The sequence below is a fragment of the Anarhichas minor genome, unplaced genomic scaffold (genome assembly GCF_050575085.1).
Source record: "Anarhichas minor isolate MPS153535 unplaced genomic scaffold, ASM5057508v1 ptg000014l, whole genome shotgun sequence".
Taxonomy (NCBI): Eukaryota; Metazoa; Chordata; class Actinopteri; order Perciformes; family Anarhichadidae; genus Anarhichas; species Anarhichas minor.
The window spans coordinates 16,140,532-16,158,013 of record NW_027466460.1 but is presented as its reverse complement, the minus strand read 5'-3'; the positions used below and the strand labels follow the sequence as shown (position 1 = coordinate 16,158,013).

The window sequence follows — 17,482 nt, the reverse complement described above, 5'->3', positions numbered from 1 at the left end:
TGTGTGTGTGTGTGTGTGTGTGTGTGTGTGTGTGTGTGTGTGTGTGTGTGTGTGTGTGTGTGTGTGTGTGTGTGTGTGTGTGTGTGTGTGTGTGTGGAAGGAGGAGGATGGTGACATGGGTGTAAATTAGTGAGACTCCCACAGCAGCAAAGAGGCCGCTGCCTCCTCTCAAGAGTTATAAGAGAATAAGAAGTTTATGAGACAGACTACTGCATACACATCAGAGACATGGGAGTCGTGGTACCTGCTTCTGTGTCTCCTGCTGTAGACAAAGCATCACTCCACACCGTGAAGAACAAAAAGAGCGGGACTGTGGGGGGGGGGGGGGGGGGGGGGTGTGTAACAGCGATGTCCCGGCTGTGATTCAAGACGTATATATATATATATATTAGTTCTGGGCAAGTTAACGCGTTATTATCGCGTTAACGCATTCATTAATTGACGCCGACAATTATTTTATAGCGCATTAACGCATTTTTTTATTTTGAAAGTCCGTGGAGGAAGTCTTCAGCAGACTACGTTGATGCAGCTTGTGGGAGAAGTTTAGATAAACAAAAGCAAGACAAGCGGTGTTACAACGTGCACCAGCTGTTGCTCTGCCTGGAGACTACTGGACATCGCTGCGGTAAAGTCAGCAGACACTTACAGTGTAGTTGATGAAAATAAGGACTTGTTCTGTTTAAATTTGGAGAAATGTGCTTAAAACGTGTACAAAAGTTTGTTGGAAACTAAACATTTATCTGCTGCTTTGATTCCTTCACTGAGGTCAACAAAACAATCCCAACTCAAGGTCCACTTACTCTCTTGTTCTGGAGCTTTTGATCTTGTCACACTGTCTTCATTTGCTCAGTTGCAACGGTAAAAACATCTTCCATTGCTCAGACAACATTGTAAGGATTTCTTGTCCATGTTTTCCATCTCCTTTATTTTTGGGATGTGACCGAACAAGTGAATGAGGGAGGGGAAGGAAGTTTAGGAGGGGGCGTCCTTCCCGAGGCGGCGGCTTGTTTTTCAACTTCACCCCAGTCCGACCTCGGAGGTCCGGCCATCTGTCTCCTAAAAACATCCTTACCTCACCGGCAACCCCCTCCACCCACCCCCGTCTGTCTCTCCCTCTCTGTCCCCGTGTCCCTGTTTCTGTCGCTCTCTGCTAATAAAGCACAACAACACATCCTCGCTGCTGCAGCACTCGCCGACATCCGACTGGTCGATAATTATGCTCGCCACTCGCGGCGCGTTAATCACAATCAGGCCGAATAATAAGACAAAAATGTTGCAGCAGCCTTAATTGTATTTTCCAATCTTTCATTCTTCTGTTAGGGCTTGAAAGCTCCCTCCGCCTCACAGTTATTACCCTCTGCTTGTGTGTGAACTGCCAGAGGAGCTTCAGTGGGCAGGAATCATTGATTCATTGATCTGAAGCCAGCAGAGAGAGAGAGCTGAGGGGGGGTTTGAAATAAAGAGCGGATGGAAGTGAAAATCCTCAAACACACTCGTCTCAGTTTGCTGCTTTGTCTTTTACGACTGAGGCAAACGGACGCAGACATCCTCAAACTCCCTGTTCAGTGTCGAAAAGACACGACGTCACACTAACCGTGGTGTTGATCCCGTCATACTCAGAGGCTGAATTAGCGGATGTTTTATTTTTCTTATAATAATCTCTGATTGGCAGAGCGTCAGGCTCGAGACCTTGGACATCCTGAGGAAGCCGTTTCATTGGCCGTCAGCGTGAAGAGCTCCACCTCCAACAATGGCGCCTCAGTAGAGAAGTTAGTAGAGACCAGACCAGGAATTCATAACAAACTCTGGTGGAGAAACGAGCTCCAAATACATAAAAAACAGCCTGAAAATGAAGAAAATCTGACACCGATGCATGAGAGTCTGTGGACCACAACCTGATGCTACGTTATGATTGGCCAGTCTGCAGTCAAGGGGCGGGACTCGGGGAAGGATCAGTTAAATGACATCAATTTGTATGAAAATTGAAAAACACAAACAATTATGTAGCGCAATGGAAAGAAAATGACATCACCATTAAAATTACCAATATTGTGTACATCAAATGTACATGTTAATCAATAATTATATTAATTGTAGGTATTGCAAATATAAAATATAAAACATTTATAAACATATTCTAATAAATCGAATAGACCAGAGTGTCTCCACATTCGCCTTTTCTCAACTGTTAGAATAAAGAAAACTAAACACTCTGTGCACCAATTCACCTCGAGCACAATCTACCAACTTCAAGCCAAAAGGATGGAGACGTCTGCATCCACCTGCAGCTCGGTTATACACAGTCACAGTAAAAACACAACAACTGAGCGGTTTAATGTTTAGATACAACAGGCTGTTACTCACTCGTTTGTCTCGGTGTGCTTGTCTGTGCAGGAGCACGGCGCAGAGAAGGGTGGAGGCAGCCAGGTGCTGTCGGAGCCGTCTCGGATCTGCCGGCTGGAGAGACAGGCCCAAGACTTCCTCAATGCTGTGTTCCACAGGAAAGGTAACACACACACACACACACACACACACACACACACACACACACACACACACACACACACAGACACACACCTCATCAGTCATTTCATTACTCATTTTCACTTCCCTCTGGTCATTAATATCTGGAACATTTTAGAGTTTCCAGAGGTGCGTTTGAAGTCAAGTCGGGCAATTTGGTTAAAACTCAGGGGAAATCAGTCGATATGAGGGGATTTCACAAAAACCTGAGATTCTCTATAAAGGGAATATAATACCGGAGTGTATTATATATTTAAGACATTTATTGCAATTAATTATTTTCGATCTCATTTGGAGTTGAAACCAGATTTACAGATGTTTGGTTTTTTAGAACATTTTTAGCCCCCGAAGGCGCTCCGTGATGGAAGTGATGGAACAATTATGTACTTATGGAAGTGACCACAGCGGTAATAGTGCTTTTTGTTGTGATACATTGGCCAATATATTTAAAAAAAAAACCTGTTTAATCACCTATTCATGTCCAATACAACCAATCACTATTGATGTCAAATGGTCTTGTCTTCCTTTTGATTTATAAAATCAAAGTGGTGAAAAGAGTAAACTTCTCTTCTCCTTCTGATTCACATTGTGTTTAGTGTGTGTGTGTGTGTGTGTGTGTGTGTGTGTGTGTGTGTGTGTGTGTGTGTGTGTGTGTGTGTGTGTGTGTGTGTGTGTGTGTGTGTGTGTGTGTGTGTGTGTGTGTGTGTGTGTGTGTGTGTGTGTGTGTGTGTGTGTGTGTGTGTGTGTGTGTGTGTGTGTGTGTGTGTGTGTGTGTGTGTGTGTGTGTGTGTGTGTGTGTGCACTACGCATCGCGCACTAGTTGAGGACGTCAGTACTTCATCAGGAAGGCCACAAGTCTGTTGGAGAATGACGTGTGAAGTGTGGCCTCATCTGCATAACTGTGACAGTTTGGATAGAAAGGGGCCCGGGGATGGACTCCTGAGGGACACCGTACGGAAGCTTTTTTCCCAAGTTTTACAATTGGAACAAAGACATTTCTGCCCTCCAGGTAGACCCTAAACCAGGGAAGATCTGGGCCAGAGAGGCCGACCCACTTTACCGACCTGTACTAACGAGGTCACCGTTACAATGAGGGAAACTCTGCAGAAGGTTATTTTACATCGGAGAGAGACGATTACCGAGAAGCTGGTGCTGAATTTGAGAGGGTGGAAGTTATATCACCGCCGACGTACGGACCGAACCAAACTGAGAGCTCAACTTTCCAGCTTTTATGCGGGTATTACTTAAACCAAGGAGGTGTAGTGCAAGCGGGTTGTTTTGTGCACACTTTACAGGCTCTATTGAGGAATGTGATGTAGAAATCCCTCTGATGGCTGATTGGTTCTCGACCTGATACCCGTCACTCCTGTGGAGACATTGCTTTAACTACCTATTTGAATGAATGTGTCATTGTTTGTGTTGTAGGCTTTTCTAACGGACTTTGAGTCCGGCAATAAAGAATGAACTGGACTGAACTGTAGGACTATCTCACAGTCACATGAGGAGTGCAGCCTTAATGTCGAGGGCCAAATATAAAGCTGCACCTTGATCGATGCAAACTCACAGCAACCTTGAACCCTTCAGGAGACGCTTCCAGAAACATTTACATTAGTTTCAGCGGTGTTGATTAAACTTCATGATAACGTTGGAGGATGTAGTTTGTGGTGCTATTGAACTACATTACATTATACAGAGAGATGTTTCTGGTGTTTATTATAACAAGTAATAGTTCATAATGGACTAGATTCTTTCTTGGTTGACCAGACTGCTGAGTGAACTACTACCTAAAATAAACGAGAGTCCTGGTTTCACATTCAAAAGTGATGATGAGGGGCTTTAACGTTCCTATCTGGTGCTTGTATATTAACACGCGCCGTCAGCTTCGGTGCAGGTTTCAAATCAGCACCGCTTCAAAGTCAGAATATTTGCAGAGTTGCCGTAATATTCCCCCTCCGCACGGGGAGTGTATCATGTTGTGTCCGAGGCAGAGAGCTACTCTGTGACAGAGGAGCGCTGAGCCCACCAGACGGAAGCTGGTGTCTGTCCAATCAACGCTCGGCTTCAAATCAATCTGGCTTCACTCACGCAGGCGAAGCTGCCCGTGGAGCTGCCGTATATAGACCGATAAACGCTCACACAGGCCTAGGCATGATGGGATGGGACGAACGGACACACACACACACACACACACACACACACGGCCATTATTACAGCAACAGACCTGCCAGGCACACAAACACAACAAAACAAGCGCACATTCATCAACATGAAGGAATACTTCTGCTGTAATTTAAATTCTTAAGGGGAGACACTCAAGACAAATAAAATGCATTTCATGCATCATTTTTTACATATATCTATATCTGTAGATATAGATATATATACTTTTTTTTTTTGGACAGAAGAGGTCCTGGACTACTCAAGGAAAGTTTTCTGAAAAATAAATAAAAGATTCAGCTGCCAAGATCACTCTGCTTTGTCGTAGCGAGGCGAGACCTCCGGCGCACAAAGCTGTAGTGTTACACAACGAGCCATTTCCTAGTTAACGCAGCACACACACACACACACACACACACACACACACACACACACACACACACTGCACGCTGGGGTTTCCCCAGGAGGATTCCCAAAGTGGCAGCATGAATCCTACATCTGTCGAAATGGAGCTTTATAATTAGGGCACATTTCCAGCAGACTAACCCTCTTCCTGTTCTGTTTTTTTTTATCATTTAAGGCCCGTTGGATTGAGGCATAGTGGGCAAAAAAGGCCACACGGTGGATATGATTAATGTAACTTAACAGGCCTTTGACACAACACAACAGAGTGTCAGCGCACAGGTTAAGCTCTTTTATTTGCCATGTCGGCGAGATCATTTCGGTGGCGGGGATTACACAGTGCGATGTTCAGGTGGAGCACAGAAGTCAAACAACGCTAACAAGGGATTAAACTATCACTCGCACACAACGAACGGCAACAACACCTCCGTACTGCGTCTGTAGCTCAGCTTTACAGGCACCGCTTGATGCTGGAGGAGAACGTCAGAGCTCAAACACAACCAACGTAAACGTCTTTGTGGTTCGGTAGCTTCCGTATTCACATGAATTTGAGGTTTTGTTTAAACAGATTGTTGTTCGTTCATAGTTTTCTCACCACTTTTTACGTCGTTGCAGCCGACTGCATGGCAAGTTTGACATAAAACTGGTTTTATCTTCTAAGAAGCGCAGTAGATTGTTGTAGACGTGCCGACATTTCTGTAAAACATCATTTTTTGGTGTTCACTGTCAATGGCGGTTTTAATCCTCTGTAAAAACATCGTATTGATATGATAACATTGTTTATTGGAGCAACACATACTGGTGTTATAACTATGTTTTAAAGTTATTATTTAAAGTCAATTATTTTGGTGTTTTCACTTTTCAAAACAAAAGTTGCATGTTTAACACAAGAAGAAGAGTTTAGAGATAAACTAGAGGATTGAATAGGAGACCAGCCAACGAGGATAAGAAATAGTAAATTAAAACGTTGAAGCGGACGCTGCCAGACACAGCGCTTCATTAAGAAGTCACCTTTAGTCTTGAGCCCACACTTCACCACAGCCTCAGGCTGCTGTCGGCCCTCCAGAGTCAAAAGTTCAGAACTCTAGATAATCAGATGTTTTCCACACATTTACTTTACTGCTCCTGTAGTTGGAGCGAACACAATGTGACGGAAACGGCAATCGAGCTACGGCATGAAATCCCCACAACCGTTACAGAGGAGCTGAGCAAAACTGGGCCATAAATTCAGATAACTCAAGACGTGGTGCAGATTTAAAAACAGGAAGCATGCTGGGAAAGCATACGTGTAATGCGTGGCTGAAGATAGCAGCATGCACCTGCTGTACTCTGACATTACGGTGCCTCGACCTCGCTCAATAGGGAGGATTAAGTGCTGCATGTAGAGCTTATATACACTGCAGGATATATGGGATGTTTTGGGGATTATTTCAGCATAGCTTTCAGGATTAGATTGTTTGGGGGCTAATGTATTGTTTGGAGGATTTAGGGTTTGACTCATTGGCACGCATGAATGTATCCCAATAGCAGAGCTGCTGGTGATGAAGAGATACGTGCAGATGATTTATCTGGGACAATGCCGGATTAATGCATTAATAACAAATGAGTGTTGTCATTGCCGCTGTTTGTATTATGTATATTAGTGACGAGTGTTTGATGTGGGCTTGTGTTCTCACAGCGGGGGATCATTCGGTTGTCTTCTGGCACTTGTTGCACTTTGAAATAGTTCTTTTATTTATGTTTCACTGCAATGACTGCTTGATATTTTACCAACGGAAGAGGCAAAATGCTTCCGATGAACGATCAAATCTGAAATTCCAAAGTAGGAGCTGGTTCTCAGTTCCCATCCATAACTGCTGTACAGTACGACGTGATATGATGCAATACTACCTGATACAGTAGTACAAATGTACTTTACAGCTAGTATTAAGTCTAGTAATCATCGTCTCTTAACCCACTGGTGTGGAATTTACTGCAGCAGCAAAGAATAAAACCTGCTGGTGCACTACTGTAGGCTAAGCTGACAATTAGCTGTTAATCTTTCAATTATAATTTCAATCTTTATACATTTCAGGTAATTGTTAAGATGGCCATTACAACTTCCCAGAAGCCCAGGGCAATGTCGTCAAACTACTCCTTTTGTACGACAGTCCAAAAGACAAAGAGTCTGAATCTACGCTGATATTAAACAGAGAAGAAGAAGCCAAAGCTTCCGCTAAATGACTGTAATGTAATGTATGTAATATCATGGCGCTCTCACTGTGGTCAATAAACAGGATTAAGTGGTGCTTCTGAGTGATTTTAGGATTATTTCAACATAGCATCGGGATTACATTTCCAGGATGAAATAAGATGATGAACATGGCAATGACTCAGGGACTTCCTCTGTGTTTTGTTTTCCTCCAGACGTCCCAAGTTTCTCAGAACCTCACATTCCTCTAGTGGCTCGTGAGATCATGCAGCGAATGATCCGCCAGTTCGCTGCCGAATATACCTCAAAAACTACTCAGGACGACTCGCCCCTGCCCAACGGCACCATGAAGGACCAAAGCCTGCCGAGAGCGGCGTCTCTGGCCGCGGCCCCGTGCTCCCCGCCCGGGCCCCCGGTCGCGCCAAGCTCCCCTCAATCGTCTGCCTCCTCCTCCTCCCTGTCCCCGGGGCCCGGCCTCAGCCCCGTCTCCGCCGCTGCTGCCACCTCAGCACCCGCCTGCACCCAGAGCAGCAACGGCGTGGGAGGAGGAGGAGGTACGCCCGCTGCCTCTGCACAGAATCCCGTCCTCAGCAAGCTTCTCATGAGCGACCAGGACGGCCCGCTGGACCTCTCCGTCAAAAAGAGCGAGGCCGACCCAGACCCCAGGCAGCAGGGTGAGAGCAACCCCACACACACACACACACACACACACACACACACACACACACACACACACACACACACACACACATTCAGGGGTTCGTCACTTATGAGGACATCATGTTGACTTCATGTTAACTCGCGTCAGACAGACGACTGCACTCACAGATTCTCTTTCCACACAGAGACTCAACACATTCTCACTCGGCTCATGAACAGATCGCTGAAAAGCCGTCGTTCATTCTGAGCTGTGAAATGTAGCCGTGGGCTCAATCTAGGTTTAATCAAACATAACCAGCAGGGGGTCCGACTCTCCGTCCACCGAACAGGCTGCAGGGTTGAAGCGATGAACCGCTCGCTGTTTTAACCCTCAACCGCAGTATGACCCTCTTTTAATACCAGCTTTTGGGAATCTGCTTACAGTAAGCCTCCTTAATTAAAAATAATTTAAAAAAAAAAAGAGATTTAACTACTATGTACAATGTAAATATATATATATATATATATATATATATATATATATATATATATATATATCCAAAAGTATATGAACATAAAGAACAATGACAATAGAATTGAGATATAATTGACAACATGACTCCAGAGAGCTGCATGTTTTCCTGCTTCAGCCCATGAGGTTCTGGATGATTTTGGGAGACTGAACCTTCAGTTCATGATGTCAGAATTGAGGAAACCTGTCTGCATGAATCTGCATGTTGATGAGGAGACAGTTTTGTCCCATAACTCTCTAACAGTGTAACGTAGAGAGTTCATATTACGACCACCAGAGTCTCACGTGAAAGCAGTCGTGCTAACGAAGATGGAGACGCCAATTTACATCTTCGTTAGCTCAGAAGAGGACCTCATCGGTGTCATTCATCACGGCTGTTGTCCCTTGAAATGTCGTCAATTTTCGGAGCAAAAATGTTGCGAACGCACAACGTGGTTTGTTTCCTAGTTAATAAACGTTTCACATGTTGTATAATCGATGTGCATGCTGCCGCTAACATGACCAGTGTGATCTATTTGTGTCCCCTCTGGGCTCTGCAGTGTTTTTCCATTTCAACATCTCCTCATGTTTTCTATTTCGTACGATGAAACAACAAAAAAAAGTGCGGGTCAGAGGGTCACATGCACTTTAGTTATTACAGCAGCATAGCACAGAGATTGATTACTGAGATGAGTCTATCGGTTCTGTGTGCGCTGTATTGTTTTTTGAGTGTCGGGCTTTCTTTCTTTTTCTTTTTTGTTGTTGGTGAAACTATCGGATACATTATTGTTTTATCCACATCCCATCCCCACAGGGTGACTGCACATCCTAAAACACCTGGAGTGTATTGAAACGGCTCTCTGGTGCTGAAGGGAAAAGTCCAGAAATACACGGAGGATGTGTACCGAGGTGTCCGTGGAAATAATGTCAGAATCAGAGTCTGAGCGGAGTATAAATGAGGCTGATGATGTAATGATGATGTAATGATGATGCATCTTTTCTACGTGTGGTGACCCGATTCCCCCGACAAACATATTCACAAATAAACTGTGATTTCACACACAGCATGTCGCCATATTTCCCAGACTTCCTTGCTGAAGTGTCACAGACAGTCCACCTGTTCTGGAGCACACAGAATATGCACATTTTTTGCATTTTTCTTTTTGGTCATCTAAGCACAGAAATAAGAAAATTAATTCAGTCTGTTTCACATGAATAAGCAGCTGCAGACGCTGTTAACATTAGATGTGCAATCAGATCCACGGCATTCTGCCTCATATATATAACTCGCATAAACACACATGATTATCAGAAATATGCTTCTCCTCTGCTTCCTTCCTTCGTCTTCACCGATTAGAGTGTTGTAGTAAAAGGTAAATAAATAAAGAAACAGCTGTCTTACCTCCCTTGGCTAATTAATTAATTAAAAGAGACAAAATGAACATATATTCAGATTAATATTTAAGCTTCAAATCACACAAGTTGTCCTGTTTCCTTCAAATAAGAACCTTCTCCAAAATCAAACCGATCCTCTCTCACGCTGACCTGGTGAAAGTCATGCATGCGTTCATCTTCTCCAGACTCCACGACTGTGACTTCCTCCTCTCTCTTATCAGCCAACATCTTACTCATCACTTTTAAAGCACATCTGAGTGCTGGCCCCCAAAATACATATATAGAAGAAATGTAGTCTGCCTTAGATCCTGAGGTGGGGCCCTTCTGTCTGCCCCACAGTGGAGGATGAAACCTAAAGGTGACCGTGCGTTTGCCTTCAGGACCCCTCGGCTCTGGAACCACCTGGCTGAGGAGACGAGGCTTTAAATCACTTCTTAAAACACATTCTTACAGTGATGTCGTCACTTTAATGCTTTATTTTTACTATAAACACTACTATTTGATTTTACCAAATGATTTGATTTCTGAGTCCTATCGATCGGTTTCATTGTTTCATCTATTGTTCTGTTTAATCAGAGTTGAACTCTCGTCTTGTTTTGCTTTGTTGGGCCTCACTGCTGTCGTTTTATCGCCTCTCTTTTGCTGCTTTGTCTGCACTTTGTAAACTCAAAAAATTAAGAGTGCTATAAATAAAGTCATTATTAAGTAATTATTATTATAGAAGAGTTGCCAATACAGTGAACTGCTCAGGTTAATCAACTCGATTGAATAATTGTTATCATTATTCAGTTATTATAAGAAAGGCGTAACACGCGTCCGGTTTCATCAGAGGATAAAACGTTATAAGAAATGTGATCGAATGTATTCATTAACAAATCGTCATATTTATGAGAACATCTCCGAATGTTACATTGTCTAAAGATCTTTACCTTAACTCTACGTTATCACTGATAAAAGAATAAAAAGCTCACTCATAAAGTCATGTAAATATGGAATACATCGACTAGCATCGGCTGAATGTCTACTAGAAGAAGGAAGAAAGAATAGTGAATCATTTTGTTGAGGTTAATTAACAGATTCAATTTGTGACTGTATTGATACAACCGCAGCTTCTCTGCCATTTAAAGGAAGATGGAATAAAATATTCATAACCATGTCTTCATTAGCATATAATTGCCTCAAACTAAGAACTAAGAAGAGCGCGTCCTCTTCATGTCTCCACACATCACTGCACGCCGCTCCTTTAACTCTATACGCTCACGTTTCCAGCGCAAAGTTCCAGAAAATCATGTTCCCATCCGCTATGCTTCTGCAGATATTAGTTTTTATATTGATATATATTATTAGCCTTTTCTCATTGCACTTTGTCCAATCTGAGTCAGGAAAATTTAAAATGCGCATAAACATTGCTGGACAGAAATGAACTGAAACTGTAACGTGAACAGTTTTTCGTGTCTTTACATTTTTTAATGTTTTGACTCGTGTCCTCTTTGGGTTGTTTTGCACTGAACAGCAGCAGGAATAGCTGTTAAAGTTGTCTAACTCATAGAGACCCTTAATAAACTCAATAATCATAATGACCATAATAAGCATATTAAATGATGAACTACTGAGTCTACAACTCAGATTCATAATCAGAAGTATTGAGTTTGTGATGTTGAGAACAGGATTTGAGCTCCGTCGTGTTACATCTGTCCTCCCGTGTGTGTGTTTATCCTCAGACGGCGTCCTGGACCTCTCCACCAAGAAGAACCAGAGTGCAGGAAACCACAAAACCTTCCCCGGCTTCTCCCCTGAGCCCGGGGTCAAAGGGTAAGCCAACAGAATTAGTCAAACCGGCCTCCGTTAGCCGCCTAAAAACAACAAGCGGAGAGGTTAAAGCAACCGCGGCTGTTTTGTGCTTCTATACACTGCGCTTCCAGTACAAGAGCGCTGGTCGGGAGCGTGGAGACTCGGCCCGAGGGGATGATGTCACACTCTGATTCTGATTCTGATTGGTAATGCAGAGGCCAAACCACAGTCAAGCTGAGGAAGATTGATTTCACGAGACGATGACAACCGTCACTGGCAGATTTGATCGAGTTGTCGGATGAATGTGCAGATCCCCTGCATGTCCATGTAGCTATAATCCAGATTTAACAAAAGACGGCTCCCTACCTCGAGGGTTCCCGAGCCCTCGGTAAAGCTGGTGAACTTAATCCGAGATGTCTTGGTGTGCAACAAGACCCGGGTACACGGCGTAGGGCTGTCGCAGTAACTGCAACTGGCGATGAGCGTCTATTCAGCGCTAAGCGCGGCACGTTTACCCAGCTGTCCAATCACAAGAGAGGAGGGGCGGGACAAATACCAACAAAGACCAACCGTCACATCCTAAATCGCAGGATACAACAGAACATATTTAGCACTAACATCAGGATAGATTAGGTCATTTTCAAAAAACAGAAAAAGGGCTCATCATTATCGCTGCAGGGGAAACCCCTCCACCGGGACAGCCCTGACACAACGCACGATCGTGTGTGTGTGTGTGTGTGTGTGTGTGTGTGTGTGTGTGTGTGTGTGTGTGTGTGTGTGTGTGTGTGTGTGTGTGTGTGTGTGTGTGTGTGTGTGTGTGTGTGTGTGTGTGTGTGTGTGTGTGTGTGTGTGTGTGTGTGTGTGTGTGTGTGTGTGTGTGTGTGTTGCTTTCAAGTGCCGGTGAAGAGCTGTGACACCTGGCTGTACCTGCTTCTGTACAGCTGTTTGTAAAGCAGGCCCCTCCCTCGTCCACCCGTCCGGCCTCAAGTGAGAGTTCAATGGCAATATGTTTCAAACACATTACGGAGGCTTTGATTGCTCTGTTTTTTTGTTCTTCGTCTCCGTGTTGGCGGACTTATCGACAATCCTCAGCGTTGCGGCTCGATCATTTATTGATGAATGTGGACTCTGCCTCGAAGTCGTGTTTGAATCGGTAGCTGGAAATGGCAGCTCGCTTCTTGCATCACGTGGGGGGGTAAACGCTCGACGCTAATCGCGGCTGCCATTTCCAGCAATACTTTTGATCCGTAGGTCAAAGATGGATTAGTGGAGGTTCGATTCACAGCGCGGCCCCTCTGGCGCCGGATTGTGGGCATGGAAAACCTGCGCCCACCATGTGGAAGTGGATGCACCTCCAGTTGCTCTCCGAACTGTGATCGGAGAAGTGTTGCATTGACGTAACGGTTAACACGAGTCCCGAGCCGCCACCACGACCACGACTCTGACCTGCTATATTCCTGTCCATTGAAGGATTATTACCACCATTGAGTATGTGGTCAATTTAGATTTTACCCCCCCGCAAAAAGTGTTTAGATACTTGACCAATCAAACGGTTTGCAAACGTGTTTGTGGCCTTCTGGAATGATCTGCTCATTTCCCTCAGTAAACAGGTTACTAACTGCACTGACTGATAGAAGTGACGACCAAACGTATGAAACTTAGATCCCAGTGAAGGATAATTGAGAACAGTTAGTTATTGAATATACTGCGTCAGTAAAGGAGGTTTTGTGCGAGTGAAAAAATTCGTAAAAGATTGCAGGGTGATGTCATCATCAATTATTCGATGTTCCCATACGTTAAAGAGACCGATTTCTCAGACTCCGAAATGTAAAAGAAGCGAACATTTTAATTGATTATTATGCTCGGCAAACACTTTTTGTACAGACACACAAGACTTCGTTTTTTCACTCTAACGCAACTGGATCTTGCCTGCTGACTCGCCACAAACCCAGAAGACCTTGTGATGTATTCTCCACAATAGGACTAAAATCAAAATTAAGCCCCCCAGGACGGCACGCCTGAGGGTCCTAAGGCCCCAAAGGCCCCGAGCCTCCTGAGGGTCCCATGGCCCCAAAGGCCCCAAGGCCCCGAGCCTCATCGGGAGTCTCTAATGATCAGGTCATGTAATATTAACTACAGGAGGAGGCGGAGCCTGTAGTCCCACTACCACTAACATCAGTTCATCTTTGATAGTCAGACAAGCACACACCGGGTTAGTGTGTGTATTACAGGTTACACACACCGGGTTAGTGTGTGTATTACAGGTTACACACACCGGGTTAGTGCGTGTATTACAGGTTACACACACCGGGTTAGTGCGAGTATTTCAGGTTACACACACCGGGTTAGTGCGAGTATTTCAGGTTACACACACCGGGTTAGTGTGAGTATTACAGGTCACACACACCGGGTTAGTGCGTGTATTACAGGTTACACACACCGGGTTAGTGTGTGTATTACAGGTTACACACACCGGGTTAGTGCGTGTATTACAGGTTACACACACCGGGTTAGTGTGAGTATTTCAGGTTACACACACCGGGTTAGTGCGTGTATTACAGGTTACACACACCGGGTTAGTGTGAGTATTTCAGGTTACACACACCGGGTTAGTGTGTGTATTACAGGTCACACACACCGGGTTAGTGTGAGTATTTCAGGTCACACACACCGGGTTAGTGCGTGTATTACAGGTTACACACACTGGGTTAGTGTGAGTATTTCAGGTTACACACACTGGGTTAGTGCGTGTATTTCAGGTTACACACACCGGGTTAGTGTGTGTATTGCAGGATGAGACTACCTTCCTTTAAAAAACATTTGATCCTCAGAAGGCACACGCTGTTGTTTTGGATACACAGGTTCTGAAACAACCTTTCAATCCATCTCGCCGGGGATCCCCCTCTGTTGTGTGAATTCTTTGCATCCTTTTGTTTTCTACAAAAACTCTGTTTCCACATTGAATCCTCAGCTCCACCGTGAGGAGTGCGGCGCAGCCTCCCCCGATGACTGTGTGCTTACTGTAACAGAACGCTCTATTAGGAGTGCAGACTCCAAAGCCTCTCGTTAACCCCGTATTGTCTTCGGCGAGCCCGCCCACTGTGGTAATCGGTCTGAAAGCTCCCGCTGAGGACTCCCAACATCGCACAGCCAGTCGCACTGTAGCTACCACACTGTGTCTCCAATGGAGAAGACACAGTGTTTCCCTCAAGGTCCTCCTCCCCAGTGCCATCCGCTGACTTGACAAGCTATTTCCTGCTATTATGAACCCGAGGGATCATGTCTTTAAAGAGCATTTCCTCTGTTGCTATAGTTACTTAGCAGTGGGGAAATTGGCTGCAGCAGTTCAATTGGAGGCACTTTGCACGCAGGACGTGTGTTTCAACCATGATTTTCATCTTGGTTGCGTGTGTTCAGGCGTGAACAGTTGAATCAGGAAGTGACGGTTTCTTTTGGGATTGTTATCCAGCACTCGACAATAAAGATTAGTCAGAAGAATACGTTGTTTGTGTCGTAGCATTTCTTTTCTTCCTATTTCTTCACAGATTAACAACTTGGTTTGGAGTTTTTATTAAACTGAATTAAAGACGTGTTTTTATGTTATTACGGTAAAACCTGCGAGTAGAGCTAAGCAGTCACATACCACACATTACCGTTGCCTCGTGTCAGAAGTAACGACACATTGTAACTAGAACTCGTAGTCTGCATGCATAAAGAGAAAGACTGATGTGTGAGACATGTCTTGTTAGGTTTTACCAAGCAGGCCTATGTGGGCACTTATAGCTTTATGTATTTACTGGATATATGGTCAATTTAAGCAAGTCACAAAATACTGTACTTTCCCCATTTACCCCAAGTGGTATTTATGCAAATAGTTTTAGTTTTATTTGCAGAAGCTTTGAGATATCCACTGATTTGAGATTCCTGCCACCACTCTGAAACAAGGAAAATAGAGAGAACTTTATTCGTAAAACATTGAAAGATCACATTTAAAACTACAACACGTCTTTCCAGAAACAGTGCAGACGTCTACAGATCTCCCTTTCAAATACAGGAACAAAAATAGTCACAAGTAGATAATAAAGGCTGTTGACAGTGAGCTCTGTGGTTTATCTTAAAATGTTGTTTCTGGCAAAAGACACTGCTGTTGAGTTCCTCAAATGTAAGTTATTAGTGTTTACGTGTTTAGGTGGTAAAAAGTCAAACGATGAATAAATGAATTCCTAGCTACACATTAAAGATTATAATCTTAAATTACAAAATGCGATATGCATCAAACCTTGGTCTCAACAATCGGTTTTATTTTAGAACGACGTACCGGACACTGTTCCTAAACTGTTCCTTTTTTTCCTCCCTTCAGACATTCTATCAAAGTGGAACATACCCTGCCAGAGGTGGACGAAGATGGCCTGCTGCAGGGAAGCTTGCCGGACGGACTGGGGGAGAACTACGTCAACTCCAACTCCTTCAAGCCGCCATTGGCCCGCTCGCTGCGTATCAAGGAAGAGCTCCTGAGCCAGAAGCATCGTCTCCTGAGCCAGCCTGCTGCTCTTTCATTGGCTAATCTAGAGTCAGCCGGCTTGCTCAATCATGTGCAGTCCTACGCCTTGCTTGGCCAGAAGGGCTCTTCCTCTTTCTGGGGAAGCAAGGCCCACCTCGAAAGCCTGATGAAGCTAAAGCAGGCCAGTGGAGCTCTGAGCGGGGCCCTCAGTGACCTCAAAGACCTGCCCACATTCCTGGAGAATCACCACAACCACCACGGAGCCTTCTCCTTCAAAAGTTCCCTCCACCATCACCACCACAATCAGGTCTCTAAGGCCCAACACCACCACAATGAGGGCAAGAGGGACCAGGGTCACTCGCCACCTGTCGACCTAAAGATCCCCCAAGTTCGGGGCATGGATCTCTCCTGGGACCATGCTTCTGAGCTGTACGGCTATGGCCCCATGGGGGTCGGGGGTGGTGGCCATGGGGAGAACATCCTTAACCGGAAGCTGAGAGCCATCCTGCCCAAGCAGAACCGCCGGGGAGGAAGCCTTGGAAGCCTGCTGGATGGGGCAGCGGACTACTGGAGCTCTGACTTGGACCACTCCAGTTCCGGGCCAGCGTACTCCACCTCCGACGCGGAAGGGGACCCAAACTCCAAGCAGCCGAGGAAGAAGCGGGGCCGTTATCGCCAGTACAACACCGAGATCCTGGAGGAGGCCATAACGGTAGTGATGAGCGGGAAGATGAGTGTGTCCAAGGCTCAGAACATGTACGGGATCCCGCACAGCACCCTGGAGTACAAGGTCAAGGAGCGCCTGGGAACCCTGAAGAACCCCCCAAAGAAGAAGCTCAAGCTGATGATGAAGATGGAAGCAGGAGGCCAGGATTTTCCTCTCGCAGAGTCAGAGAACACGCCCACCGGAACCCCGGGAGATGACGACAGCGGCCCGCCACTGGCAGCCGCTGAGCTCAAGGACAATGTAAAAGAAGAGATCGATGACAATTTCAAACCAATCGACTAAACGACAAAACACATGTAAACCTCAGTCAAATGACTTAAGTGATTTGAAAACGGATGGGGCTTTATTTGTGCCAATTTACTTTGCAGTATCTGGGTGAGCACAAACGCAGGGATAACATGAGGAGGATTCTTAAAACACACTGGAGGTAAACAACTAAACGGATGGTTTTTAAACAAGCGATGCCGTTTAAGCATTTGTTTAGCTTTTATAGCCAGGGGCTTGACAAATGCAGCTAAAGACATTCGTTAAATGACAATTAATGAAATTCCCATAAGCATGCTGATAATCCCCAGCCCCAAAACCCAATCCCCCTCTTTTCTGAACTTGATACACTGAACCATTGCTGCTTATAAATGCAGTTTT

General features: G+C 44.9%; 1 protein-coding gene across 1 annotated transcript in view; it reads left to right on the top strand.

Moving 5' to 3' along the window:
- The window catches only part of lcor (ligand dependent nuclear receptor corepressor), a 61,756-nt gene extending 44,637 nt beyond the window's left edge, over window positions 1-17,119 (top strand). The window contains exons 4-8 of the mRNA XM_076092035.1: window positions 2,395-2,506; window positions 7,489-7,648; window positions 7,802-7,947; window positions 11,540-11,630; window positions 15,970-17,119. Coding sequence (XP_075948150.1) covers window positions 2,395-2,506; window positions 7,489-7,648; window positions 7,802-7,947; window positions 11,540-11,630; window positions 15,970-17,119 — 1,659 coding nt within the window. The remainder of the gene's footprint in view (window positions 1-2,394; window positions 2,507-7,488; window positions 7,649-7,801; window positions 7,948-11,539; window positions 11,631-15,969) is intronic.
- The last annotated feature ends 363 nt before the right edge of the window (window positions 17,120-17,482 follow it).